Below are 26,623 nucleotides of genomic sequence, written 5' to 3'. Positions count from 1 at the left end.
GTCACCCCTAATTAAGGGCACCTGGATAGCAAGCGTCTCGAATTAAGGGCGCTTGTCAGCCAGGAGCACTTAATTAGGGGCGCCTAGCTAGTAGGCGCCCCTAACTAAGGATGCCTAGATAGCAGGTGTCTCGAATTAAGGGCGCTTGTCAGCCAAGCGCACTTAATTAACTAAATTTGGGCATGTCCTATTGAAATGTCCCGAATTAATGAGACATTTTTCTGCGCAGACGTTGCTAATTTTATTTTGTGTCGTTTACACAATAAAATGTCCCTATAAAGGGATGTTTTATTAAAGCGCCTCTATTCCAAGCGTTACTAAACCTTGTTTTTTTTGTAGTGCACCAATGTAGGCGCAGAGCACATCCGTCCCATCCATCCGTCCATCCGTCGATCAGAGTAAATGCAAGGTAGTTGGAGCATTGGGAATTGGATGCGGAGAGTTTTAAATGCCACAACTTCCCTTTGAGTCCTCATAAATGAATGACTCTGACAATTCTAACTTTGAGAACAACATTCTCCCACTTCACAATTACCTTTTTTTTTGTGGGATAAATATTATACATAAATATTTTTAGAATTACTTTAACCCATTTACAAATTCTACCATCTCATGGTTTAAAAAGAGATTTTCTATTTAGCATTTTTTTTTTTTTTAGCCTTTTCAGCTGAAAAATTGTTAGGCTTCTAATTTTTTTTTTTAAAAAAAATATGATTAAATTTTTTAAAATATAAATTTATCTCGTTTTCAATCATAATAGGACAATAAAATTATTTTGTAAAATATTTTATAATCCTATCATTTCTCTTCCAGCTTAATTTAATTCACCCTTAAATTAAATCTATGTAGCATAATTGACACTTTTAAAAACGGATTCTCTCCATAACGGCATTACTCGAAAGGTTGTATATATATAATAGGCGATATTAGTACTTTGGATCACAAAAGGGACTCATTTTAGAACCAGCTGGCATGTGTTAGTAAGGAAATTCTTTTAGGCCATGTAGCTCTGAATTCACTGGAGGGGTTCCACTTTTTATTTATTTATTTTTTATAATTTTATTTTATTTATTCAAATACAATACAGGAACGTGGGAGGGGGATACAAGAGGAGTTAAACTTATTGTTTCTAAACCAAAGCATGAGATATCAACATAAAATGATCTGCTTATTAGAAAGGGGAAAAAAAGTACAATCTGCTTGCAAAGATTAGCATACTTATGTTAGTTAAAGTACGATCTTCTAATTGACGTAGGAAAAAGGGTTGTTACAAAGTGAGATTTTCCTACTCTTATTTAAATGGAAAAGAGAATGAGATATCTCATGAAAATGCTTTGAAATACGAGACGAGAAGCAAGTAGCAACTACTTTGCCTAAAATGTATACTCTAAAATTTGCACATTACCATCATTTCAAAGCATTCCAACTTTAAAAAGAAGATAAATCTAAGCTAATATAAAAAATAATACTAGCAAAGTTCAAATTATTATTATTATTATTATTTTAAAAATGCTCATACCCCCCACCCCTTCTTTTTTTTTTTTTTTTTTTTTCTTCAATGCGGGGAAGAGGGGAGAGGGAAAAGTTACCAAAAAAAATAAAAATAAAATAAAGGCAACCGAGCCAACTCTATAATAGTTGAAAATATGTCAAATAATTAGAAAATATGTCAATTAATAATTAGGATCTCTCTTGGGAGATATCCTAAGGCCATAAATGAAACATATGTCACATTGATAGAAATAATAATAAAATATTATATATATTTTAAATTTAATTAAAAAAATAATAATAAGAAGTTTACAAAAATAATAAAAGATTAAGGGGTGGTCGGACCACCCCAGTTGGGCTTGGGGTGGCCCAACCACCACCTGGGGTGTTTCGGCTACCCTAAATTTATTTATTTATTTTTTTAATCTTTATTTATAATTTTTATTAATTTGGATGAAATTTTTTGAATTAAGTTGAAATTTTTTGAGTTGAGTTGAATTGAGTTTAAAAAATTGCCAAACATGAATTTAGAAAAAATTTCAGTTTGAGTTGAAAAATCTTGCTTCCCAAACAAGGCCTTAAGTGCTAAGTTTTCTATTGACTTATTAATAAATGAGATTGAGCTTTTTGTGAAAAGTTCTAATTACAACTTGAAAAATTATTTTGAAGTGATAACATAATTAAATGCTATTGACTATTTTACAATATATGTTAAATTATTATTTATCCTAAAAATTAAATCACTAATTATATATGTTTGAATTTGCATAATTGATCTCAATTATTAGCCTTACTAGCTCTACATTAATTGCTTCAATGCCACGTCCGTTTCCTTCCCATCAAGGGATAGAGGAGTAGCCATTTCGATTATTATGGTGTATAAAGGCGCTCATTTTTTTATTTTTTTTTTAACAAACCAACTTCCATTCAAAGAAAGAGGTTACAGAGGACAGAAAATAAAGAAATGCAAGTTTACTAGAACCTCAACCGGACAAATCTCAAAAACAGGAATGAGATCATAAAAGAAAAAAAAAAGATGCGAATGCAGTTCAAGAAAACCCTTGTCGCGGCGTATACTGGTGATGGATACTACCATAGGGAGTACGAATACCCCTATCAAACATCTAAACAGACTTCCTGAAAAACCATGGAGATTTAGATGAAAAGTAACTGTGGAAAAAAGGTTTCCAAAAAGAAACCAAAGAGAAAAGAAAAAAAGATCAACTCCAAAGAGTCCCATCCAGTTCTGGTTAACCAATAAGCAACACAACAACAAAAAGTTATATAAAATAACAGCATAAACTCAAAAAACAGCAGCTACTCCGGAGGAGGTCGCCGGTGGTGAACTGCACGGCGCATGGGACCCACGTGCCGGCGAGTAAGATCCACACGCAGGAATGTGTGGTCCACGCGCCGGCGCGTCAATGTCGGAACAGGGCATCGAACACAGCTCCAGGCAACTGGATCGTCGAGGATGCTGGTGGAGGAGTGCGTTTCGGCCAAGGGCTGATGGGGAGGAGTAGATCGAGCTTTGAAAAGGTCGATTTTCATGACTCCATAGATTTGGTTGGTGAAACGTTGAAGGAGACGATCCACGATGGGGGAGAAGTGGCTGTAAAGGGAAGGAATGTGCAGCTTTTGTTTAGTAAGGGTCGGGATGAATCTAGAGCAAGCTCTAGAGAAATAAGAGTTCACTTCTGAAGAGAGAAACCCAGCAAAAAGAAAAGCATAAAACTAAATAAAAGGAAAAGAGGAGGAGGAGGTGGTTCACCTCCTCCTCTAGCACTAGCAAATGGTTTTATATAGATGCCCTTTTTTTTTTTGGCTGTTTATAGAGGCTGCTTTTCGCCTTGTTCAAAACAAGGCTCGTCACAAAAAAAAAAAAAAAAACTTTAGCGACGACTTAATTTTCAACATGCTGTCCCCAAGGGGTAGCTCAATCGGCTGTGAACCACGCTTCATAAAGCGGAGGTCGGTCACTAGTTCGAATCTTCATTCTCCTTTCCTTGTGTGGACATGTCAAAAAAAAAAAAAAAATTCATCATGCCAATGAAAATGAACATAAAAAACGAGTAATGCTAGAGACCATTTTTTTTTATCTCATTTTTATCCTTCTAAAGCTGATGTGGCTTTCAAAATCACCATTAGATTAAAATTCAAGTATGATTCATCTAAAATTTAATGGTGATTTTAAAAGCCATATCAGCTTTAGGAAAATAAAAAAAAGGATAAAAAGATGGTCTATAGCATTACTCATGAAAAACATATATATATTCTCTTTAAACTAACATTCATTTAATATATGAACTAGTCGTGAACACAAAATTATGTTTGATTACTTAGTGAGCTATACTCATATAAAATTTGATCGACTTATATAAGCTCGAATAAACTTATATAACTTTATTTTTATTTTATAATATTATTTTAATTTCGTAATTAGAACATCTTAAGGAAAGATGAATTCTTGTCCTAATATAATAGATATAGCTTGAATTATTGTTAATGTGAGCCTTGATATAGATAAATGTGTGTTTGTATGTATGTATAAATATGTGTATGTGCGCGCATAATAAATTTACATACATACTATGAAACATACATATAAATTCGAGAGTAGATTAGTTAAGATATATTCTAGTTAATTTGTTTAATTGAATCAAATGATAAAATCTTAACAAAAATCAATTAACTAATCATTAGTATGGATTTATGAAAAAATAAACAATTATGATATTTACTTTATATAAGGAATAAATTAGTTAATTGATAGTTCGTGAACAAACTAAAGTTCGCTTGAAAAATAAATAAGCCAAACTAGAACTAAAAACTAATTTCTCTCTTTTTTTTTAAAAAAAATAGGTCGAAGAGGTTATAGAACGGTTTGGCCATATCTAGAGTTGGCCAAACCACTACCATAGTGAGCCACCCCTAAATGAAAAAAATAAATAAAAAATAAAAAAATTGAAGTGTAGTCGAACCTCTAGGTCATTTGGGGATGGTTTCAGCCACCTTCCAATTAGCCAATGAAGTGGCTCGGTCACCTCTTCTTATCCCCCTTTTTTTTTAGAAATATTTTTGTCATTTGGGATAAATTACAAATTTTTAATAGTTTGTGAAAAAATTAATGCAATCTTTAGGTCACGTGGACATTGCAAACTAAAATTAGATAGAAAAGAAATAAATAGATGTTTCTCTTGCTCTCTCTCCGGATTTTCTACTCCTATCAAACCACTTCCCTGGTTTCTGCGATTCAGGTGCGATAACATACGCAAACTAAATCATAGCTCTAGGTAGCCGATTTTCCTTTTATCCTGTATATATGTGCCTCTGACATCTGTTTGGTGGCTGAGAAACTTTGGGAACGAAAAGAAAACAAGAACTTGGAATCTTTACTAGTTGTCAATATTTTGAAAGTAATTTATTTATTTTTCCTACTGTTTCTATTTTATTTATAGATAAACGAATAAAGTAAATTTTGAATGCGTATATAACGTGGGAGAAGTAAACATTGTACGCTTAATTGCCTTTGGGAACAATATGAGAATGAAGGATTTGAGAAAATGTAATCTAAACAGAAACAGAACGATAACTTCTTGGCAAAGAAAATGTGGGGCTAAACTCTCTTCTGTAATTCTTAATGGAGAATGGCATTGGAGACCAGCCAGATCTGATGCTCTGGTTGAAATCCAAGCTAGGCTTCCTGAGATTAGGTTTGCTCCTTATGATAAGCCTGTGTGGACTGCATCTAGGAAGGGAATATTTGTTAGTTCAGAAACTTGGGAATTGCTGAGAGAGAAGAAAGAGGAAATTGCCTGGTGGAAATTGGTTTGGTTCTCATATGCCATTCCCAAGCATGCTTTTATTTTGTGGCTTGCTATACAAGATAGACTTGTAACAGGTGAAAGGTTGCTTAAATGGGGGTTTCAAGGTGATATTAAGTGTCTGTTTTGTCATAATCAAGTTGAAAGTAGGGGGCATTTGTTCTTTGAATGCAGTTTTAGCTATAGAATCTGGAAATTTTGTATGGCTCGATGTGGAGTGGACAATGTTCCAGTTATTTGGGATGAGTTTCTGCATAAAGGAATTCAAGAGAGGATGAATAAGTCTCTTAAAGGTTTTCTTTGCAGATTGGTTCTAGGCTCTGTTATCTACAATTTATGGTGCACTAGGAATGAGCTAATGCATTCTGGTCAACCTAACACTGAGGAGCAGCTTTTGAAGAAGATAATTTGGGAGGTGAGGTCAAGAATTGCTGGGAAGGGAAAGTTCCCAAGAACTAGAGAGAACCTGGATTTAGCTTCTTTGTGGAATCTGCATGCTGACTTGCTGTTATAGTTTCTGTGCAGGCTTGATATTCTATTTTTCTGCCTTGCTCTTCTTCTTGAAGGCTGGTCTCTTTTGGAGAGGTTTTTAGTATTGCTATTGGTGTTGAGTAGTGTCTTTGAAGTTGTTTGCTTAGTTTTTTTTGATTTTAGACCCTGCGTGGTTTTCTGCAGATTTGGTTTCTGTTTGTTGATTCTTTGTAGAGCAGCCCTGCTTTGGATTTTCTTTTGGTAGTGCTGGTTTTGCCATTTTGTTTGTTGTTTGCATTTGGCTTGCTTGGAGTAAGTGTGAAGCCCTGCGTGGCTAAGTTTTTGGCCTTTTGAGAAGGCTTGTAATTGGAATATCTTTGTAGTTTGGATTGGTTGTTCTTGAATGAAATTCCTTATTCATCAAAAAAAAAAAAAAGAAAAGAAAATGTGGGGCTCAAATCTTACATTCAATCAAATATAATCCCATAGATGAAAGCTTGGTGGGGAATGAGGCGATTAAAAGGAGGAGTCAGTGTAAATGTAGTCCTTTTGGATAAGGCTCTGCAGTTTGGTATTATGTGCTTGATGGTGTCCTGTTGTTGTAGACAAGACAAGGGTTGTAGGGGAAAATCAAATGCATGGTGCTCGAGATATTAAAGGCTATGTCATTTGGTCATTGTATGCCTTTAAATTGTTAGTTGAATTTTGCAGACATTGGACTCTTCGTTTATAACATAGGCTTTTAGTTGATTTTGGAAGGGGAAGAAGTCTATTAAGGAACTGGTTGTTTAAGGTTTGTTGGTTTTTTACCATAAACATTTCAGTATTTGTAACAATGTTCCATGGAAACTTTCCAATTAAACCTGTTGTATCTTGGATAAAGTCTCATTAGTTTTAAGGTTCATAAAGCTATGCTCTGTCTTTCCTGGCCCCTTGTTACGTTGCCTACTGCCAAAGTCATAAGGCGGCTTACTATGGCCTGTATGCAGTTCATGAAGCCACTTTTTCTAGCCTACCAAAAATTGTAATTGGTGTGAAATTTGTTGTAAGTTGTGAGAAGGCCTTTTCTTTTAGTGTGTGGGCTTCTGGGGCATTTCCTCATTGCAATTTGTGATAAAAATAACACGCTGAGCAGAAAACCACCCTTACACTTTTATAAACACACCACTTTTTTTGTGGTTAATATTGTATAAATCCTTTTCTCGATGTGGTTTTTGGTAGGTTTGGAGTATTCCTTGGGATGTTGATAGTGAAGGGCATGTAACGACCATTAGGAAAGCACTAAGTACATATGCGCTATCACTTCAAAATGATTAGTCAAGTTATAATTAGAGTTCCTTAAAATCACTTATAAAACCCAATCTTGTAAGGAACGAATGTAAGACTTGAAGCCCACGAATACCTTTATAATCCATCAATTTAATATGGCAATTCATCTTTTCAATATGGAACTAACTTTCTGAGGGTGTCACAATACATGAGTTGGTTTGGTGAATCTGGGAATGTAACAGTGATGAAGGTACTGGTGAAAAATTCATTTGTGTATTTCAGTCCATTATGGATATGTTGCTTAAGGATACTTTGATATGTGGCTCCTGTTGTCAGTATCTGTCGTCTGCTCGTGCAAGACTTTTTCTTACAGTTGATTCTTTGAATTTTTGGTAGAATGGGCCTTAACTGTCTCTAATATTTTACCCTCCTAGGCTGCAAGAAGTAACAGTTGCCCAGTTTTGGTGAAATTCTTGCATGCAAATGGGGACTACTGGTTGATGATCACCTGAAATTCTACCTTGCTAAACAGGGAACTAATATTTTACATTCATTGGCTTAATCAGCAAGCACTGACCTCAATTTAGTGGTAATGCTATTATGCATTACATGACATAGATTCATTGTCTTTCAACCATATATGCTGCAAATTAACTGTATATTGGATGGTGGGTTTCTGCAGATGAATGACAAATTGGTTTCTGCTATGGTTGTAGGATCCAACAACAAGACATTCTCGTGGATTTGGCTAGTCCACGTTTGGCTATTCAGAAGATTCCAAGGTATTGAGCCTTCTACACGAGTAAATGTAATCAGGGTTTGTGGGTTACAGGACCTTTCTTTCTAATTAAATAAATTATCTGATATCATGAGTTTTTCTCCTATCTTAAATGAATTCTGTTCTTTATGTGGGTGAGCCTAGTGTGCTTCGAATCTTTGATTAAATAAAAAAAAAACATTTTTTTTTTTTTTTTGCAAAAGCTTTATTTTTAAGCTTTTGTCAAAAATGTATTTTGACTATTTTTAAGTTTTTTGAACCTTTAAAAGCGTTTTTAATTTTTTTTTACTAAACTGATACTTTTTTTTTTCAAACGAATTTTTTGAGTGTTAAATGCACTTTTAAGCTTCTCAAACGCACGTCCAAACAAATCCTTAGACCAAAGGTTCAACTAGTTATATTCTACACATTCAAGATTTGTTCAAGGTTTTAACTGGGGCTTGTTGGCAGAGTGATACTCTTATCACCTTATCTATATACCAAGACGTCAATATTGTCCAACAGTTGATAGAAATCAGAATGCTGAGATATGTAACTGCAAAAGATGAAAAATGAACACATTGGTGAAAACTTAAGAGGTAGCACCAATTGATAGACATATGAGATTTTCTGCCACATTCATCCAGTGAAGCAAATTGAAAATTAAAAACCGCAGTGCGACTTTGTTTAGAATCTGTTTGGAATTACATTAAGAAGGGTAAAAAATACTTTTAATACTTAGAAAGTTATGCCAAACAAGAATCTCGTATGTTTGATAAAAAATTTCAAAAATATTTTTTCTGACTTTTTTACTCTAAAAATTGTCTAAATGCATTTTAAAAAATTTCTTTTGACTTTAAAAGTTTTATTTTTCAAAGCAATCTTAAACATGTTCTTAGTACTTGTTAATTGAGGCGACCTAATTAAAGAAAAAAAAAAAAAAACTAATTAAGAATGATAACCTAGGACTCTAAGCCACGTGTCAGTAGCCTAAATGCGGTTGTACATAAATCGCTGTAAATCCAACGTAGGTGATTCCAACCTTATAGATATAACGACGTCGCGGCCTTTATTCCTGTTCTGACTATGATCGGAAGTCTCTCTGTCGCAGACTTTATTCCTGTTATCTTCCGGAAAGAGAGTAGATAAAAGAAACTGATCTCATCGTTGTACGGCGTCGTTCGAGCTAGGGTTTCGCATCTCGTTTCAGAAATTCTAGTATACCAACCATGTCAGGAAGCTCAAGTTGCAGCGTCTACGTAGGTAAGTTCGAGACAATTCCTTCACCTTCTTCGATTTTGATTTCCGTTTCGCTGTCTTTGCTTCTGAAGGAAAATGTTTCTCCGGAAAAATAGTATTACGGAAAATCAGGAATACTTGAACATTAAAGGATTTTTTTTTTTCTTCTGCGAAAATTTTCGCAAACGTGGAAAAACAATTTTCCCGGGAAATTTGATTTTTTCGGGGAAAAAAATTATGTAAAATGTTTGTGATAGAATTTGAGGTATCTGTAATTACATTTTGAAAATAAAAGTTTTATTATTTTTAGTAAAATTCTCTTGAAAATTTGGAATCCGAAAATTGAGTCTAGTTACACCACCCACCCCCCCCGTTTATTGTTGATGGTTTATGAGGTTGTTATGAATTTTGTTATGTTAGGTTGATTAGATAGAAACCTGCGGATATTTTTGCGTTTTGGAATTTGAAGAGTAATTTGAGAAATTGAATATGATTTTGGGATGGGTTTGCGCTGGAATGGAGCCTTGAATTAGGCTTCTTTTGTTGGACGACTAGTTGTTTATCTGGGTCCCAAATTTTCTCGTCATTTAAACAATTTGATCCCGGAGATGAAATTTCGTCTAGAATTATACTCCTTGCGTGTGTGAGATAGAGTGACATCTGATCTCTATTTGAGTTGATAGAGTAAGCCTGAAAAATTCTTGATTTCTTTCCTTCAAATTGATGGATTCTCTGCTCCCAAGTGGATATCATTGGTTGTGTTTTGGCTGGTTAGAATCCTTTTTATTGATGTATTTCTTATACTTTTATTAAATTGAAACAAATGTATTTGATACGATTTGTTGTACGCCAATGTGGCTTCTTTTGCCTGTTTTCTTGATAGTTATTCATGAGCAGAATTTGTTCTGACTTGTTCTTTTTCAATCTTATGCAGGTAATCTGGATGAGAGGGTGAATGAAAGGGTCTTGTATGATATTTTGATTCAAGCAGGGCGGGTGGTAGACTTGTACATCCCACGAGACAAGGAAACAGATAAACCCAAAGGTTTTGCCTTTGTAGAATATGAAACTGAAGAGATTGCGGGCTATGCTGTCAGGCTTTTCTCTGGTCTTGTGACTCTCTATAATCGAACACTGAAATTTGCTGTATGTACCTGTTGCCTATTTCTTGCTCTGCTGTAACTTGTTTAGTGTCATTTTCTGCCAAATAGTTTTATTAGTCTAGGATTTATATCATTATATATCAATTTTCTTTACTTTCTTAGGTTCCCAAGCTCTTTTATGGGATGTAATTTTTTCTCTTGTAATTTAGCCCAGCCTGTATCCAGTTAGTGCATGAGCAACGATGTAATGGAGACTTCTGCCTCAGTTAACCCAGTCAGATTAAGGAATCAATAGTTTGATTCGTGCTCTTCTGATGAAATTGCTGGCATATTTGCTGATGGCGGGGTTTGCAGTGATTGGCAGTAGACTAGCATTTTGATCATTATATAGAAAAGTTGGGCCTAATTACAAAAAAAGTTTGAAAGATACTAAATTATGTGGGTTTAAAAGTCGGCCCAAGCTTAACTGATGCTCTTGATAATGATATTTGATCCTTGGTGAACAGATATCTGGACAAGACAAGCCCTCACCTCCAATGTCAACGACACCCGCATCAAACTCATCTCATAGACCAAGGTCTCACCCCGTTCCAATTAACAATATGGAGATTTCTCAGCACTCCATGAGGTTACCAGAACCATCGAGGTTTTCAGCTTACCAAGAGAATCCTCAAGGTTACGTATTTTTCTCTTCCCTTTAATTCCTTATTTCCTTCTCCTATCCCAAAAAGTTGTAATGTCTTGGTTCTAAAAAAGGCTTCTTTTCAATACAGTGCCTGCCCCCCCTGGTGTAAGTAATCAATCTAATGGGTATGGATCACATTTCAATGACAACAATTATGAATACAGTCGAAGAGTTTTCGGGGCGACGATGGATAGCATTAACCATATTAGGTCACGCCGCCACGATACAAGTAACCCAATCTACTATCCTTCATTGTGATAATTATTATTAGAGTGTTAGAGATCAATCAAACTCCCACCTTGGTGAGTCTTCCTAACAGTCAAACAACGTAAGTGTTACTGTTGTTCTGGATGTGTAGAAGGATAGTGGACGATGCTAAACAGTAAGTTAATTTGTTTCATCACTAAGACATGTTGGTAGGTTGTACTCAGCTATGTTTGTTGTGTTGTGCTTCCTAGAAATAGACTTATTGGGTGTAGTTCTTTGTTTACTCTTCTTTGATATTGCAGTTTTATCTAATAGTGAAGGTTTCCCTTGACTCTGATATTTTAATAGCAAGTCTCTGAGTGATTGGGTCTTAAACCTTTGTAGCAGCTGATATTTGTCCTGTTTTTGTGGTCTTTTCGCACTTTTTTTTTTTCTCCTACTTTTTATCATTAAAAGGAGGAGTATTTTGTTGTGATCATTAGTTACTGTTGATATAAAAAAATCTTCCAACTTCATTATGCACAATCTTAGATTCTTAATAAAGATGAAGAAGGTGAGGAAACATACATGGTGTTAATTGCTTAATGAAGTTAATGTAATAATAAGAAATCAGCAAGCAAATAATTTGAAAAGTTAATGAAGTTATAACAAGCCCACAGGCAGGAATCAGGGACATCCAATTAAGTTAGATAACTAACATTCAAATGCGATTAAACAATACGATTAAGCGGAGCTTTGTGCTGGCGATGCTTGTAATCGCTAATTTACGACAGCCCTTGATCTTGATCTTGATATTTGGGTCAAGGTCTTTATTGGATTGGGTTTCTCATCCATTTTCACTCGCTCTTTTTTCACTACCTTTGCCATTGTTGCATACATTTTGATGTTCCTCGTATGGTGTCCTTTGCTGTATGTTGTACTTTTGTTTGTTTGTTTTTATAGTTATGTGTTTTTGTTTGTAGCCCTTGGGGCATCTTACCCTCTCTCCTTGGAATATGAATCTTTTTATTTCAAATAAAATTGATAATATCTATAAAATAGTTAAAAATTTAAAATTAGTGCATTTAATCGTGTACATAAAATTAATTTTGACGTCTTTTAAAAAATTAAATAATGTAAAATTATACACCATAAAATGCACAAACGTTAAATATTATCATGAAATGAATAGTATTTTAGTTAGTTGTTAATGCGATCTTATCTTTTTTTTTTGTAAAAAAAAATTATTACACATTATTATGAAGGTACGGAAGCTGGCAGAACACTATCTTTCCCTTCCCAAGTGATATAATAGATTCTGTGGCAGAGCACCTTTCATTCGAGTTATGATATATCATTATCTTTTTTATTTATTTATTTATTTTTTGTATATATATATTCCTTTACTCAATTCTCTCACAGGTGAATATATACCATCCATATGCGAGAGGGAAAATGTTTATGATATTATTAACTCTTTTACAAACTGACGGGTCATTTGTTAGTGACGTAATTAAAATAAATTGATAAAGAGTGTTGATTGCTGAAATATCATTTCCATATTTGTTTCTGCCGACTACATGACTCTTCAAACTTAAATTTAATTTGAGCTTGTCCTATCAATCTGAAGATCCTTGGATCACAGAATTATATTGGAAAAAATTCAAACACGATCACATAGTCCACCAATATCTTGGTGGTGCATGCTTGGTTTTTGGTGGGGAAATTAGAATATATATATATATACATACACATTGCACTACTATTGAAGGAAATGGCATCAAGTGCTGTAGCTGCTCTTGGCAAAGTATGCTAAAGGTCCAACAAAAGCAGCATTAATATAGGTGGTTGGTTCTGAATGACTGTAGTCAGTCCGTTCATCTGGGAATTCATCGTTGTCGTTTGGACCCCCAACAATGGCTCCGGTCAAGATATTAGGATTCGGGTTCGATGAATGAAGGAAGGGGTCGAAACCGCCTTGACAAGATATGGCATCTGGGTGGCTTGTTACTGAAGGCAAGGAAGATCCTCTGTGGTGAATTCTCTTTGGAAAATTTGTCCCATATCCTACCATATATGACATCTTCAGCGGGTTCTCTCCTAATATATAATCAACCTGTAATTAATTTCCACATGTTAGAGGAGAAAACCCAGGAAAAATAAAATGAGAAGAAGACAAATAACATGTTTGATGACTTGCCTGTTTCTTTGCTAGGGTTCTTAGTGAATTAGAAGTGACCGAAAGACTCCCACAGTTGAATGTGTATTTGGTATTGGCCATGTACTTGGCATATGTTGTAAGCAGGAATGTTGTGGATGTAACATACTGAAGATTGTTGTCAGGTAGCTTGAAGATGAGCCCGCCTTCATTTCAAATGAATTAATATTGGTTAGTAATATAATTAAGCAAAATTTATAGGATGAAAACTTGAATAAAAGCTCTTGAAATCTTGAAATAGGTGGCATTAATTAATTAATTAATTAAATACCTGGTGTATATTTTGTAGATGAGGAAGGAGAGTCGGGCAAAATCATGCATATGAAATTTTCAGCTTTTTGTTTGAATGGTTCAGCGTCCTTGTCTTTGCTCATCAAGGCTCGCTACATAAAGGAAAACAGCATGTCAAATATTGCTAAGAGACAAATAACGGGAATAATACAATTGATAGAGATATTCAGGTTTACTTGGTTCAGATTTGTTGAAAGTGTATGGAAAATCCAAAACAATTCCTCCTACTTAGCATTGGAAGTTTTTATTATTATTATTATTTAATTTAACTTGATAAGTTGGTAACATTTTGTAATTATTAAGAGAAATGATATAATTTATTCATTTTTCAACCATTTTTTTTAACTATCTCCATAGTGAATGAATGAATGAATCCACCATTTAATGTGTGGGGGGTAAACATGAGTCTACAAATATAATAGTTGATTTATTGAATTTGTAGGATGAGATGGAGAAAAGATAAGGAAAATATTGACGTGAATCATTTTTCAATGAGAAGCTTCATTTAACCCGCATGAACTTTCATCGATCACCTTTGGAATTACTATACTAAACTTTAAAAACTCTCAATTTGGTGTGTTTATTTTTCTATTTTTTTAACTTCACCCATCAGTTATGATTTTAACAGAAAATCCTAACGGATAAGTGTGAAAATTCTCAAAATACTTTTTTTTTTTTTTTTTTTTTAAAGGAAAATTTTTGTAAGAATTTAGACATTGGTCAAAATTTAACAAAATTTTCAAAAATACCCATGCCTAAATTTTTTTTTTTTATTAAAAAAAAAAAAAAAGGGTATTTTGACAGAAATCGGTGAAATTGAAAAAAAATTGAAAGAATAATACATTAAATTAAGAGTTTTTTAAATTTATAGAGATAATTGTAAAAATATTGACAATTCAAAAAGGTTAAATGAAGTTTTCCTTATTAATGATAATATATAGGTAGGCTCTTTTACCCTTGCTAGGAGAACACGAGCACCAGCCAATTTGTTGTCCCAGCCGAAGATATCTGAAGAATCATCAGCTCCCAATGATTTTATGAAATTCGAATAAGAAACATCTTTGGTAGCCCTTAGCAGCCATGCAGCTCCCCAAAGCAGTTCATCCTGAAAATTTTACAAGAAAAAGAAAAAAATCAATAAGAATAATATAAGTAATTAAGGACGTAATAGAAAAATAGTGTCCTTGATTAAAAAAAAAAGGATAATGGTAAATGATGATTTCGTTTCACTTAAATATATATTTTTTTATCCTTTTATTTCTTTTACCTTATATCCAGAATATGAACAATAAAATGGGCAGACTGCAGAGCCGAGGGAATCGCTATAAGAGCCTCGATATTGCATTGCAAATGCCATGACATCTTTGGCCGTCTTCAACAGTAGCTTGGAGTACTTGGAATCAACCTTCCTAAAAACCATGGAAGCAGCAGCTAAAGCAGCTGCAGTCTCGGCCGCCACCTCCGAGCCGGGTTTGCTAGAAGACACCCAATAAACGGTCCGAACCGTATCCATGTCCTCGGGCCTTTCCCAGCACTTGTGGTCCGCGTTGGGATCGCCCACACCAACGTAGAGCCTCCCAGGCGTGGCAGTCGCACACTTGAGAAGGTAGTCAGTCGCCCATCGTATTGCAGCCCTTGCACTTTCTAATTGGCTCAGGCTATCCATTCGCTTCCCATATGCAAGCGTGCTCCATGATAGCATGGTGGTGGTGAAGGCCATCGGAAAATTGAATTTCACGTTGTCTCCGGCATCGTAGTATCCTCCGGTTAAATCCACCTGTAGAAGTTAAAAGTAAAATATGAGTTTCAAATATTCTGACACGATAGAAAACATAAGTGCAATGACGATGAAAACGACATACGTTGGCAAGCTGACCATCCGACAGGCCGGAGCTTGACCTCCAAGTAATTTTCTGGGATTCAGGGAGCTTCCCAGACCTCTGGCCTTGGAAGAACAGCAAAGACTTTTCTAAGGCATCTTTGTAGTTGGGATTGCCTTGAACAGTCTCCAAAACAAATAAAGATGAGAAAAACAAGAGGCACAAAGAAGCTCCCTTTATCATTGTCATTGGTATTTGCTAATGCATCAAATATGGTTTGTTTTAACTTTTAACATGCCTTTATATAAGAAGAGGATGCACAAAACACTATATATAGTTTTCCTTTAGATAATCATTTTGTTTATTGTTATTATTTAATGGAGAGAAATTTCCTCCAATTTAGAATTCCTCCGAAATAAGTTATAAAACTGTCTAATGTCTCTTGAATATCTAGAAAAGAAAATGCTTTTTTTATAGTTCTATTAAAAGATCAAGTTCACATACTAATTGAAAAAGCATGTACTTTTACATGATATGGAGAAATGACAAAATTATAGGGCATGTTAAAAATGGCAGATCATTAGTTAGTGTTTTCTAGATTAAAAATGGCAGATCTAGAACATGCAAAGCAATAGGTGGTCGGCCACCCACAGACTCAAATGTTTCAGAGGTTTTTTTTTTTGTTTTTTTTGGTGGAAAATGTTGTTTAATACCTAGGAAATAGGGGTATATATGCGGGTGGATAGTAATTGCTTGCAATCGCTATCTGCAACTATCCGCACATGCGAATGTAGATAGTGGTTTTAGGGTATGCGGATGCGGTTATTAACCGCATCCCCCTACCCTTTATATATATATAATTTTTTTTTATATATATTATATTGAACACTACAACGACATTATTTTGGATTAGATATAGGTATGTATTTACAATATTGTTTTGGGTTTTTCTTTCTTCACACTTCACTCATTCACTTAGGCAAAAAGGAAACAGTAATGTGAAATCAATATATTTTCAAAACATTTGGGCTTAAAAAATTAAAATAAGTCAAAAATACGAAAAATCGACCCAAATTATTTTCAAAATCGTTTAAAATAGGTCGTAATAGAGGCTCAAAGAAGGCCCAAGATACTAAAATAGGCCCATTACCTAAAATGTGGATAGCAGATAATAACCGCAATAACCGCACGGATGCGGTTAGTAAAAACACGATGCGGATGTGCATTTTATAGATATTACAAATCCTGAATCCACATCCACATGCCCACCCCTATTAGGAATGACTATTATTTTTCTCATTTTTTCGAGGAGTAGATATTTCTTTCCGTAAGAGCATAGTTATTACGATAGGAATAGATATTCTTAAGAATATAATAGGCCCCTACCAAATAAAATAATAAATTCCAGTGACCTATTCTACCAACCAAACAGACCCAAAATGTTTGAATATATTACATATTACAAGAATTAATTTTTTTGGTCACGGACCATTAATAACGTGTATATGGTATTAACACGTTACTAAAGTTTAGCAACGTGTCTATGGTAATGCATTTGACGGGTTATGAAATTAGACGTAACTATTTTAACTTTAGTAACGTGTCAGATTTTGACACGTTACCATTTGGTAATGTGTCAAAATCTGACACGTTACTAAAGTTGGCAGGGGAAATTTTTTTTTTTTTTTCCAATTTTCTCCGGTCTTTATACTAGAATTTTCTCCAGTCGGCACCTGATATACGAGTAACATTATATAATCCAACTAATCCAAAATCTAATAATCTATATATAAATAATCTATCAATCCAACATCAAATATATATATATATATATATATATTTGATCACAATATAATCACAATATATCACAATATCTATCAATTCAACTATATATAACCACAATCCAACTACCACAAATAATCCAACTCTAAATATATATATACACATCAACGTAGGAAATAGTAAAATACAATACAACTACCGTACGTTATACACAAATGCAAAAAACTTAAGCCTTAAATTATACATGTAGACTATCAAACAAACACTACTCTGACGAAAGCCGAGTGAATATCATCATGACCATTATCTCCCGACTTCTCTGCACTAACTGCAAATGATAAAATAAACAATTAATCAGCTAATTGACACTTGTGATATAATCTTATCAACTCCTAAGAGATGAGCAATGTTCAAGTGAAAAAAAAATCGAATGATTGTCACATAAAAAACCTCGACATACATATTTGCACGACCAATGCACAAACACATATACATCTACATATACATTTATTCAATGAGGCGGCTTCAACAAATATGGTAAGATTAACCATGCAAAGCTCCAATCACAACCAAACCAACTAGGAACAACAAAGTAGATTATTTTGAATTTATATATATATATATATATATATATGCTACTCGATTATATATATACTCATGGGGTTACTGAACGACGGGTATAATGTCTTGACAAACGAGACTTCTGTCCAGCCAGCGTCTGGTGTTGGATTTCATTGTGATCGTCGTTCTCAGCTTCTACTCTTACGTCATTTACACATATTACGTTGTAATTGTGTTATATGAAATTTGCCAATGTTCCCTCAATGAAAAAAATAACCTTAATCAAATAGAAAAATTCTACTAATTCTAAAAAAAAAAAATTAAGATTTTAACAATTTGGCCAATCAACGCCCTATTTTGTTTCTTTTTTTTTTTTTTTTTAATTTATTATTATTTTTTTAAAAAATTTATAGGGACATTTTGTCTTTTTGAAAGCTTTGGGGGACATTGCGCATAAAGAAGTTTCAGATTTAGCGAGTAGCAAAATGCAGTTATAACAAACCATCAAGTGGAGCTTTGTGTGGATATTCAAATCCAAATCACGGCCATTATAATCACAATTGCTTTCATTTATGTCATAATCCCGTTTCTTGGTTTGATGCTAATGGGCTTGAGTCTCATACTTGCTACCAATCCGATTTCGACCAGCACAAGCCGACTTCTTATAGTACGTAGAGGTAGCGTTATATTTGGCTTTAGATTTTTGAAAAAAGTAGGACTCAACAATAAATGAGTTAAATTGATTGAAATACTTGATACGACCGGATTAACACAATTTTCATATATTATAGGAAAAAATACACTTTAAACTCCAGAATTATCACGTATATTACACGTACGCCTCCAAACTCTACTACTGACGTTTCAAATTATACACTTTTGTATTTTTATTTCCAAAATAACCTTAAATTTATTAAAAAAAAATAACCATTTGAAAAAAATTAAAATTATTAAAAAATTAAAGAAAAAAAAACACAAAAAAAGGGTAGCCCTTTTCATATTAGCCCCATTATTATTATTATTATTTTCAAATGGTTATTTTTAATTTTTATTTATTACCAACTTCAAGAATATTTTGAAGAAAAAAAAATACAAAAGTGTCTAATTTAACGTGCAAAGCCAAAGGTGACCAGCACCACTTCAAAAGAGTGTTCATCATCTGAACCCATCCATCACGCTAAAGTTGAAGTGCCACTTCTACAAATTGACGTGGTTTAGTCTGTAGACCGTGAAAAACAAGCAATTTCCATACACGTTTTGTCATTTTTGGACACTTGACTATTCATGAAAAGCCATGACGTTAACTATCCACTGACTCATATAAAATTTATCTAGACCATAAAAATAAATCAATATTGTTTAAAATATTAATAATTTAAAGCATGAGTTATATTAAAACCAAAATAAATTAAAATATAGAATTTAGATCAATTATATTATAAGTGATACAATGATCAATTTTGAAAGCCAACAAAATTTGATCAAATCTTTGGCTGTCTTCAAACTACCACCCAATTGATAATATTCCCATCAAATTTTTAATTGAGATAATGTCTTCCGACACTACCAAAAATTGTCAATATCCCCCCAATGATGACAATAACCTTAATAAAAATTAAAAAAATGGAGTGGAATTAAAAAAAAAAAAAATTATTTTTGTTAAAAATAAAAATTTAAGGCTGTGTTTGGCAATGGAATGGAAAAAGGGAGTTGAACGGTACTGTAACAGATTTGATTGATATGAGAGAAAAAAATAAGAATGTTTTATATACAAAAGTGAAAAATTTGTTTTGTAGTGATTTTTTTATTTGAATAGTAATAAAGAATGATTGATGTGATGTAAAATGTAAGAATGCTGGAGTTGATTTTGAGAAGAATTTTTTTTGATTTTTGGGTCCGGTCCAGTCTGGCCCTTTGCCAAACACAGCCTTAATTTTTTTTTTTCCAAATTACTAGGAGTATTTTTGTCTTATTGACAAAAACATAGGGTCATTTTTGTCTTTTTGCTGACCTTGTGAGGGACATTGTTAATTTGGATGATACTTTGAAGAAGGTATGTGAACTTTTTGCTAATATTTAAATAATAAACAAAAAAAATCATATAAAAAAACTGTATTCTTTTGTTAAAAAGAGATAATCGTGAAACTGAGAGAGAGCCAAAAGAAAAATAACATAATAAAGTATTAGGAGTAATGAAAGAACTTAAGAGAAGAATACTTATAAGGCGAAGTTTGATTAAAATCAGGATAATCAAATTTAAATTTGAAAATTAATTACAGATCAAATCTTTGGACCAAGGCCTTTTGGTAAAATTAATACACATGATGTGACGATTTATTAATGGGCTCTGTAAAATTGATTTTCCCATTTAGGATTGGGATTTTTGATATTGGGCAAAGTGTACAGAAATTTGGATCATATGTAGGATTGAATGGGCTTGGAATTAGGTCTATTATACAATTTTTTGCCATTAGGTTTTCTATTTTAAAAAAAAGGGAGACATGACGGATAGTTTGGTAATTTTAGAAATTGGTAGAGGCTTTTTGGTAAAATGGCAAGAATTGTGAAAAAAAAAAAAAAAGTTAAAAAAAGTAAGTATACCCCCCTAAACAAGCTACTACCTCGGTGTCAATATCCCCTCAACTTATCAATAATGTTGATATTTATTCTAAACTATTAAAAAATGTCAATGCATATCTAAGAAATAAATAAACAATTCAATAAATTTTATTATTATTTAAAATTTAAACAAGGATTTGCGGACAATGGACATAAGTGCTAAATTTATTTCAACACGAGCTCAACCAAATCGTTGTTGTTATCTATAATTAATACCATGTAACTACAATTGTATATCCCATACAAATAAAATACATAATAAAAACTATATATATTTATAATTAATTTATTTATAGTAGTAATATAAATATAAAAGTTTAATCAACGTAAAACTTTGATTACATTCCTTAATTTTTTCAAGACAAAGAAATTGTTGAAAGAAGGGTTGATTTTTGGGTTTGACCAGTATTTTCATTGCACACCTCTCACTTACTTAAAAGTTCAAAACAAATAGCTAAGCAATTGATTAAATTATTAAAAAAAAATTTTTTTTGAAAGAATTACGGTAACAAGAATTTGATGGCCGTAGACTTCAAAGTTAGGCAGAATCCAAGTCACAAATCAATAGGTTTTTTTTTTGTTTTTTGTTTTTTTTTTTTGTTTTCATCTAAATAGATCAAATTGGTACATATATATTTGGTGACATTCAAACCAAATAAAGCTTGACGCAGCTTAAAGTCAATAAAAAAAATAAAAATAAAAAGTTTGAAGTTTCACACCGTCACATTGCCACAGTGCCATTGACACGTTAAAAAACAAAGGGACATAGCAACTTATTTAGAGTACTAGCAACAGCTTCTTAACAATTTTCTCTCAATTTAAGAAATAAAGCTACTTTTTTATTCCCTATAAAAAAAAACACTTTATAATAGATTTTCTTATTTTTTTCCTATATGAATTAAATACTATTTCTTTTTATCACTGCAATTAATGAGAGAGGAGAGAAGAGAGAATTGTTGGGACATGTGAATGAAAGAGGAGAGAGAATCAATTTTTTTATAATTTAATAATGTATTTGGCATCTACCGTGTTTCCCAATGCATTGGGAAACATTGTAGATGTCATTTGATGTTGGTTATATTTAGGGCTTATGATGTGGATGTTTTTTTTGTGATTTTTTTTTTTAGATTTTCCTTAAACATAGAGAAGAGAATGGGCTATAGAGAGTCTGTTACTAGTGCTCTTAAACATTGCGTTTGGAGTTAAATGAGTGTGTGTCAACTAAAAGTCTAAGACAAAACTATTGAAAGGATGCGTTTGAAAGAAATATGGAAAAGTCTATATACCCCCTAAAACTATCATCCAATTGATAATGTCTCTTCAAAAATTTCAATTACAACAATGTCCCCCCTCAAACTACCAAAAATTAACAATGACTCTCCTAATGACGAAAATACCCTTAATTAAATAAAATAACAAAATAACAAAATTTTTAAAAAATAAAAATAAAAATTAAAGGTGTGAAAATTTAAAAAAATAAATTGTATATTTTTTTTATTAAAGAAAAGAAAATTAACAACTGGGTGGTAATTTGAGGGGGATATATGAATTTTTTCCAAAGAAATAATACAGTGTCATCATCTTCACTCGTCTAACCTAAAAGCCAGAAAGTTGAAACTATGTAGAAAAAAAATCAATATATCTCAGCCCCCCTCGAGTCGTTTGCCTATGAGTGTGTGAGTGGCTGAATGTAATGTTGAAAATATAGCGTAATATATTTTTTTGGGAAAACCTCCCTCCGCCCCTGACCATATGAGAAAATAGAATATAAAAGATAGAAAGACATGAGAAGAGTACTTACATTGTTTTGGAGCTCTCTTTTTGTTTGTTCGAGGGCAGAAATCCAACACTAGTTAGAAGGAAGCTTTCATGGTGTGATGAGGAAGAAGAGATTTTTTTTTTTTTTTTTTTTTTTTTTGTTTGGAGGGAAAACAAAATGGTATTTGAAAACAACTTGCTTTTTTATTTTTATTTTTATTTTTAACAATATATCTTCATTGATATAACAATCAAATGTATTTTTTTTTTTTTTTTTTTTTTTAAAGAAAACAATTAAATGGGCCAAAATGCTCCCTTAGGACAATGCCGAAGATACAATTTGAAATCTCCACAACCAAAACACTATCTATAACACATACACAATAACCCCCATGCTATTATAAGACAATATCTTTGATTGATTTTCATATTTGAAGCAAATTCTGGTGAATTATGTCTCTAGCCGTTGCTCGGCAATTGATTTTCAGGCTTTTAATCTTTGTTACAAGTGCATTTTCAAATGCAATCCCCTTTACTGCTTCTACCATAGTGACAATTATACTACATGCCTGAAAACTATGTATCGATCAATGATTTACTCCTAGCTAGAAAAGAACCAGAAGAAAATAAAAGACTGATCGGAAACTCAATACAGTTACTCTTAAAGATTCGTATAAACAAAACCTTAGATAACGATTAAACTTTCACTCCATAGTTTGCAACTGAAATCAAATCTAGAGAGAAGACAAACAAACCCAAAAATGAAACACAAAGAAACAAAAATATACATGAGAAAAAAAAAAAAAACACACAAAATAGAAAACATCGACGGATAGTAGGGCAGGAGGTGGTCGGTGGGGAAGCGCTTGTCATGCTGGGTCTGGAGTAGAAAGTAGATCTATCTTCGAAAAAATTCAAGCTAAGAACCTTGATAGATCCGACGAGAGACAATAGAGATGGTGGAAAACGGGTGTTGACTATGGTGAGGGATTTGATTTGTGGGATAGGACCTCAAAAGAGATGAATAACGCTTCCAATGAAGCAAAATAGGGCCGCAAAAGAGGCGAGAAGGGGAGGGGGAGGAAGCTCCCTTCTCCCATGGCGTCTCAAATCTCACTCCTATCTTTGGCGGCTATAGAGAACATATATGCGCATGTTGTTGATGTTCCTTGTGCAATGTCGTTCAATGTCTTTTTTGTAGTTGTGTTTTTGTTTGCACTCCTTGGGGCATCTTACTCAATCTCCTCTTGTATCTCGGTTTGTTGTCAATGTGATCTTATCTCATTTTTTTTTTTTTTTTTTTTTTTAAAAAAAAAAGACACTCATTTAACTAATACTTTAATACTCTATTGTATGAGTAAATCACTAGTTTTCTCAAATATTGAGACATCTAAAGGCAACGCACAATAGTTATTTTGAATTAAATTAATATATTATTTACTCTCATAATTCTCCTACTTGACATATTAATTATATAATTCTCATGCATTATTCTCATAATTCTGATATGTTACATATTGATTAAGTAATTCTCATAATTCTTATAAATTACATATTGATTATGTAATTACTGTATTCCTAGCCTCATTCAGCTATAAATATGCCATTTTTTTTGTATAGTTTCAATCAAGTGAAGAAAGAAAAAGAATTTGCCAAAAAGGCTTTAATGTGTGGACATAAGCTACAAGTTGAATCACCTTAATCTGTGTCTAGTTTCTTTCACGCATTATCTCTTTAGATTTTTATCTACTTTAACATCAAAAGTTTAAGTTGATATAAAGTAGTAAATTTAATCATTTAGTCATTCCTTTTACAATTATAAAGGCTACAAATGTTACCGTAGGCCAAACACATAGTCCACCTATTCCTTGGTCTAGGGGGAAAACTAGAATATATCTACATTGAACTCTCTCCTATCATAGGAAATGGCATCAAGCAGTGCTCCCAGCAGCAAAGTATGCTAAAGGTCCAACAATAGCAGCATTTATATAGGTGGCAGGTTCTGAATGGCTGTAGTCATTCCGATCATCTGGGAACCCGTCGTTCTGGTTCGGACCCCCAACAATGGCTCCGGTCAAGATGTTAGGATTCGGGTTCGCTGAATAGAGGAAGGGTTGGAAACCGCCGTCACAAGATATGGCTTGCGGGTGGCTTCCCAATGAGGGCAAGGAAGATCCTCTGTGGTGAATTCTCTTTGGATAATCTGGCCCATATCCTACCATATATGACAATTTCAATGGATTCTCTCCTAATATATAATCAACCTGTAATTTTCCATATTTTCTTGTCGTTAGATCAAAATAAAATAAAATAAAAAAGAAGACAAATAGTCAATATATATCTTTGATGACTTGCCTGTTTTTTGGCAAGGGTTTTTAGTGAGCTTGAAGTGACAGAAAGGCTTCCACAGTTAAATGTGTGTTTTGTAGCAGCCATGTACTTGGAATAAGTTGTAAGCAGGAATGTTATGGATGTAACATACTGAAGGTTGCTTCCAGGTAGCTTGTAGATGAGCCCACCTTCATTTCAAACGAATTAATTAATGGTTAGAAAATATGACCAAAATTTATTAAAACTCTTGAAATTCTGATGAAATTTGGAAGCATATAGCTGACATTAATAAATTACCTTGTGTATATTGTGTACTTGTGGAGGGAGAGTTGGGCAAAATCCGGCACATGAAATCTTCAGCTTCTTGTTTGAAGGAATCAAAGTTCTTGTCATTGCTCAGCAAGGCTCGCTACATAGAAGGAAACCAGCATGTCAATTACTAAGATATTCATCAGGTTTACAGATTTAGTAAATTGTTATATGACTGTCGTACAAGGACTTAGAAAATAAAAAAAAAAAATTAATGGATAATTTTCACTTTCATGTCATTTTAATTGTATGATAGTCATATAATAGTCTACTAAATAAGTTAGGCTCAGACTCTTTTACCCTTGCTAGGAGGACACGAGCACCGGCCAATTTGTTGTCCCAGCTGAAGATATCTGTAGAATCATCAGCTCCCAATGATTTCAAGAAATTCAAGTAAGAAACATCGTTGGTAGCCCTATGCAGCCATGAAGCTCCCCACAGCAGTTCATCCTGAAAAATTTTTACAAGGAAAAAAAAAAAAATCAATAAATACGTATAAATTTGATATTTTAAGTATATATAGTTATTGTAGATCCTCTCTTGATCTCTGTGTTTGCATCAACATCACATACAAAGAATATTTTTTAATCTTTGGTTCAATTAAAAAATGCCAAGTTGATAGAAAATAGTGCATGTCCTGATAAAAAATATAATCGTAAATGAACTCCGCTCATTTAAATTAATGGGATGCCAATATTTATTGCGAGTCAAACATGGTAAATATCTTTTCTTATCCATTTATTTATTTATTTACCTTATATCCAGAATATGAACAATAAAATGGGCAGACCGCAGAGCCGAGGGAATCGCTATAAGTGCCCCGATATTGCATTGCAAATGCCATGACATTTTTGGCCGTCTTCAATAGTAGCTTAGAGTACTTGGGATCAACCTTCCTAAAAACCATGGAAGCAGCGGCCAAAGCAGCGGCGGTCTCGCCGGCCACGTCCGAGCCAGGGTTGCTAGAAGAGACTGAATATACTGTTCGGGCGGTGTCCATGTCCTCAGGCCTTTCCCAGCACTTGTGGTCCGCGTTGGGATCACCCACGCCAACATAAAGCTTACCGGGCGTCGCAGTCGCACACTTCAAGAGGTAGTCAGTCGCCCATCGTATTGCAGCCCTCGTGCTTTCTAATTGGGTGCCCATCCGCTTCCCATATTCGAGTGTGCCCCATGACAACATGGTGGTGGTGTAGGCCATCGGAAAATTGAATTTCACGTTGTCTCCGGCATCGTAGTATCCTCCGGTTAAGTCCACCTGTAGAAGTTAAAGTCAAACAAGAGTGTTTCAAACATTCTGATCAGTAGTGACGACAGGAAAGAAAACAAAAGTACAATAATGAAAATGACATATAAATACATTGGCAAGGCGACCATCTGATAGGCCAGAGTTGGACCTCCAAGTAATTTGCTGGGATTTGGGGAGCCTCCCGGACCTCTGGCCTTGGAAGAACAGCAAGGACTTTACTAAGGCTTCTTTGTAGTTGGGATTGCCTTGAACAGAGTCCAAAGCAAAGAAAGATGAAAGAAACAAGAGGCACAAAGAAGCTCCCCTCATCATTGTCATTGGAATTTGCTAAAGCTAGCGTCAAATATGGTTTTCTTTGTTTTAATTTTGATTAAACATGCCTTTATATAAGAAGAGGATTTCCAAAGCAGTACTATATATAGCGCAAATCATGGCTTTTCCTTTAGATAATCATTTGTTTATGGTTATTATTTAATGGATACAATTCTTTTTTGGGTTGGAAGAGATTTCTCAGTTCCAATAAGAAACATATGTTTTTTTAATAGTTTTATTAAAAATTATGTAATTTTCACATGCTATTTTAAAAGAAACTTTTAATTCTAACAAAATTATAGGTTAGATTGGAGAAAATTCATCCAACTGTTTAAGGCACTTTCAAAT

General features: G+C 33.5%; 4 protein-coding genes across 4 annotated transcripts; 2 read left to right on the top strand and 2 right to left on the bottom strand.

Moving 5' to 3' along the window:
- Positions 1-5,037: 5,037 nt before the first annotated feature.
- On the top strand, positions 5,038-5,829 carry LOC132182059 (uncharacterized). Its single transcript, XM_059595266.1, has one exon. The coding sequence runs from the start codon at positions 5,038-5,040 to the stop codon at positions 5,827-5,829; it is 792 nt and encodes a 263-aa protein (XP_059451249.1).
- A 3,078-nt stretch (positions 5,830-8,907) lies between these two features.
- LOC132182900 (uncharacterized) lies at positions 8,908-11,383 on the top strand. The gene is made up of 4 exons (XM_059596267.1): positions 8,908-9,075; positions 9,986-10,197; positions 10,661-10,829; positions 10,928-11,383. The coding sequence occupies exons 1-4, from the start codon at positions 9,042-9,044 to the stop codon at positions 11,095-11,097; spliced, it is 585 nt and encodes a 194-aa protein (XP_059452250.1). The 5' UTR covers positions 8,908-9,041; the 3' UTR covers positions 11,098-11,383.
- Positions 11,384-12,432: 1,049 nt separating this feature from the next.
- On the bottom strand, positions 12,433-15,603 carry LOC132182899 (endoglucanase 9-like). Its single transcript, XM_059596266.1, has 6 exons — positions 15,397-15,603; positions 14,802-15,311; positions 14,490-14,639; positions 13,515-13,626; positions 13,226-13,389; positions 12,433-13,141 (listed from the first exon to the last, which is right to left on the bottom strand). The coding sequence occupies exons 1-6, from the start codon at positions 15,601-15,603 to the stop codon at positions 12,806-12,808; spliced, it is 1,479 nt and encodes a 492-aa protein (XP_059452249.1). The 3' UTR covers positions 12,433-12,805.
- An 8,349-nt stretch (positions 15,604-23,952) lies between these two features.
- LOC132182320 (endoglucanase 9-like) lies at positions 23,953-26,281 on the bottom strand. The gene is made up of 6 exons (XM_059595529.1): positions 26,075-26,281; positions 25,469-25,972; positions 25,015-25,164; positions 24,703-24,814; positions 24,430-24,593; positions 23,953-24,338 (listed from the first exon to the last, which is right to left on the bottom strand). The coding sequence occupies exons 1-6, from the start codon at positions 26,279-26,281 to the stop codon at positions 24,006-24,008; spliced, it is 1,470 nt and encodes a 489-aa protein (XP_059451512.1). The 3' UTR covers positions 23,953-24,005.
- Positions 26,282-26,623: the final 342 nt, after the last annotated feature.

The sequence above is a fragment of the Corylus avellana genome, chromosome ca5 (genome assembly GCF_901000735.1).
Source record: "Corylus avellana chromosome ca5, CavTom2PMs-1.0".
Classification (NCBI taxonomy): domain Eukaryota; kingdom Viridiplantae; phylum Streptophyta; class Magnoliopsida; order Fagales; family Betulaceae; genus Corylus; species Corylus avellana.
This window is presented reverse-complemented; position numbering and strand designations above follow the sequence as displayed.

Excerpts from the sequence above, each read along its gene's own strand:
- LOC132182899 (XM_059596266.1), bottom strand. The coding sequence starts at position 15,603 with ATGACAATGATAAAGGGAGCTTCTTTGTGCCTCTTGTTTTTCTCATCT. Across the intron at positions 14,640-14,801 it reads GTTCATATTCTGGATATAAG|GATGAACTGCTTTGGGGAGC; the intron begins GTAAAAGAAATA and ends TAAAATTTTCAG. Across the intron at positions 13,627-14,489 it reads CTCGTGTTCTCCTAGCAAGG|CGAGCCTTGATGAGCAAAGA; the intron begins GTAAAAGAGCCT and ends TCCTTTATGTAG.
- LOC132182059 (XM_059595266.1), top strand. The coding sequence starts at position 5,038 with ATGAAGGATTTGAGAAAATGTAATCTAAACAGAAACAGAACGATAACT.
- LOC132182320 (XM_059595529.1), bottom strand. The coding sequence starts at position 26,281 with ATGACAATGATGAGGGGAGCTTCTTTGTGCCTCTTGTTTCTTTCATCT. Across the intron at positions 25,165-25,468 it reads GTTCATATTCTGGATATAAG|GATGAACTGCTGTGGGGAGC; the intron begins GTAAATAAATAA and ends AAAATTTTTCAG. Across the intron at positions 24,815-25,014 it reads CTCGTGTCCTCCTAGCAAGG|CGAGCCTTGCTGAGCAATGA; the intron begins GTAAAAGAGTCT and ends CCTTCTATGTAG.
- LOC132182900 (XM_059596267.1), top strand. The coding sequence starts at position 9,042 with ATGTCAGGAAGCTCAAGTTGCAGCGTCTACGTAG. Across the intron at positions 9,076-9,985 it reads AAGTTGCAGCGTCTACGTAG|GTAATCTGGATGAGAGGGTG; the intron begins GTAAGTTCGAGA and ends AATCTTATGCAG. Across the intron at positions 10,830-10,927 it reads TTACCAAGAGAATCCTCAAG|TGCCTGCCCCCCCTGGTGTA; the intron begins GTTACGTATTTT and ends TTTTCAATACAG.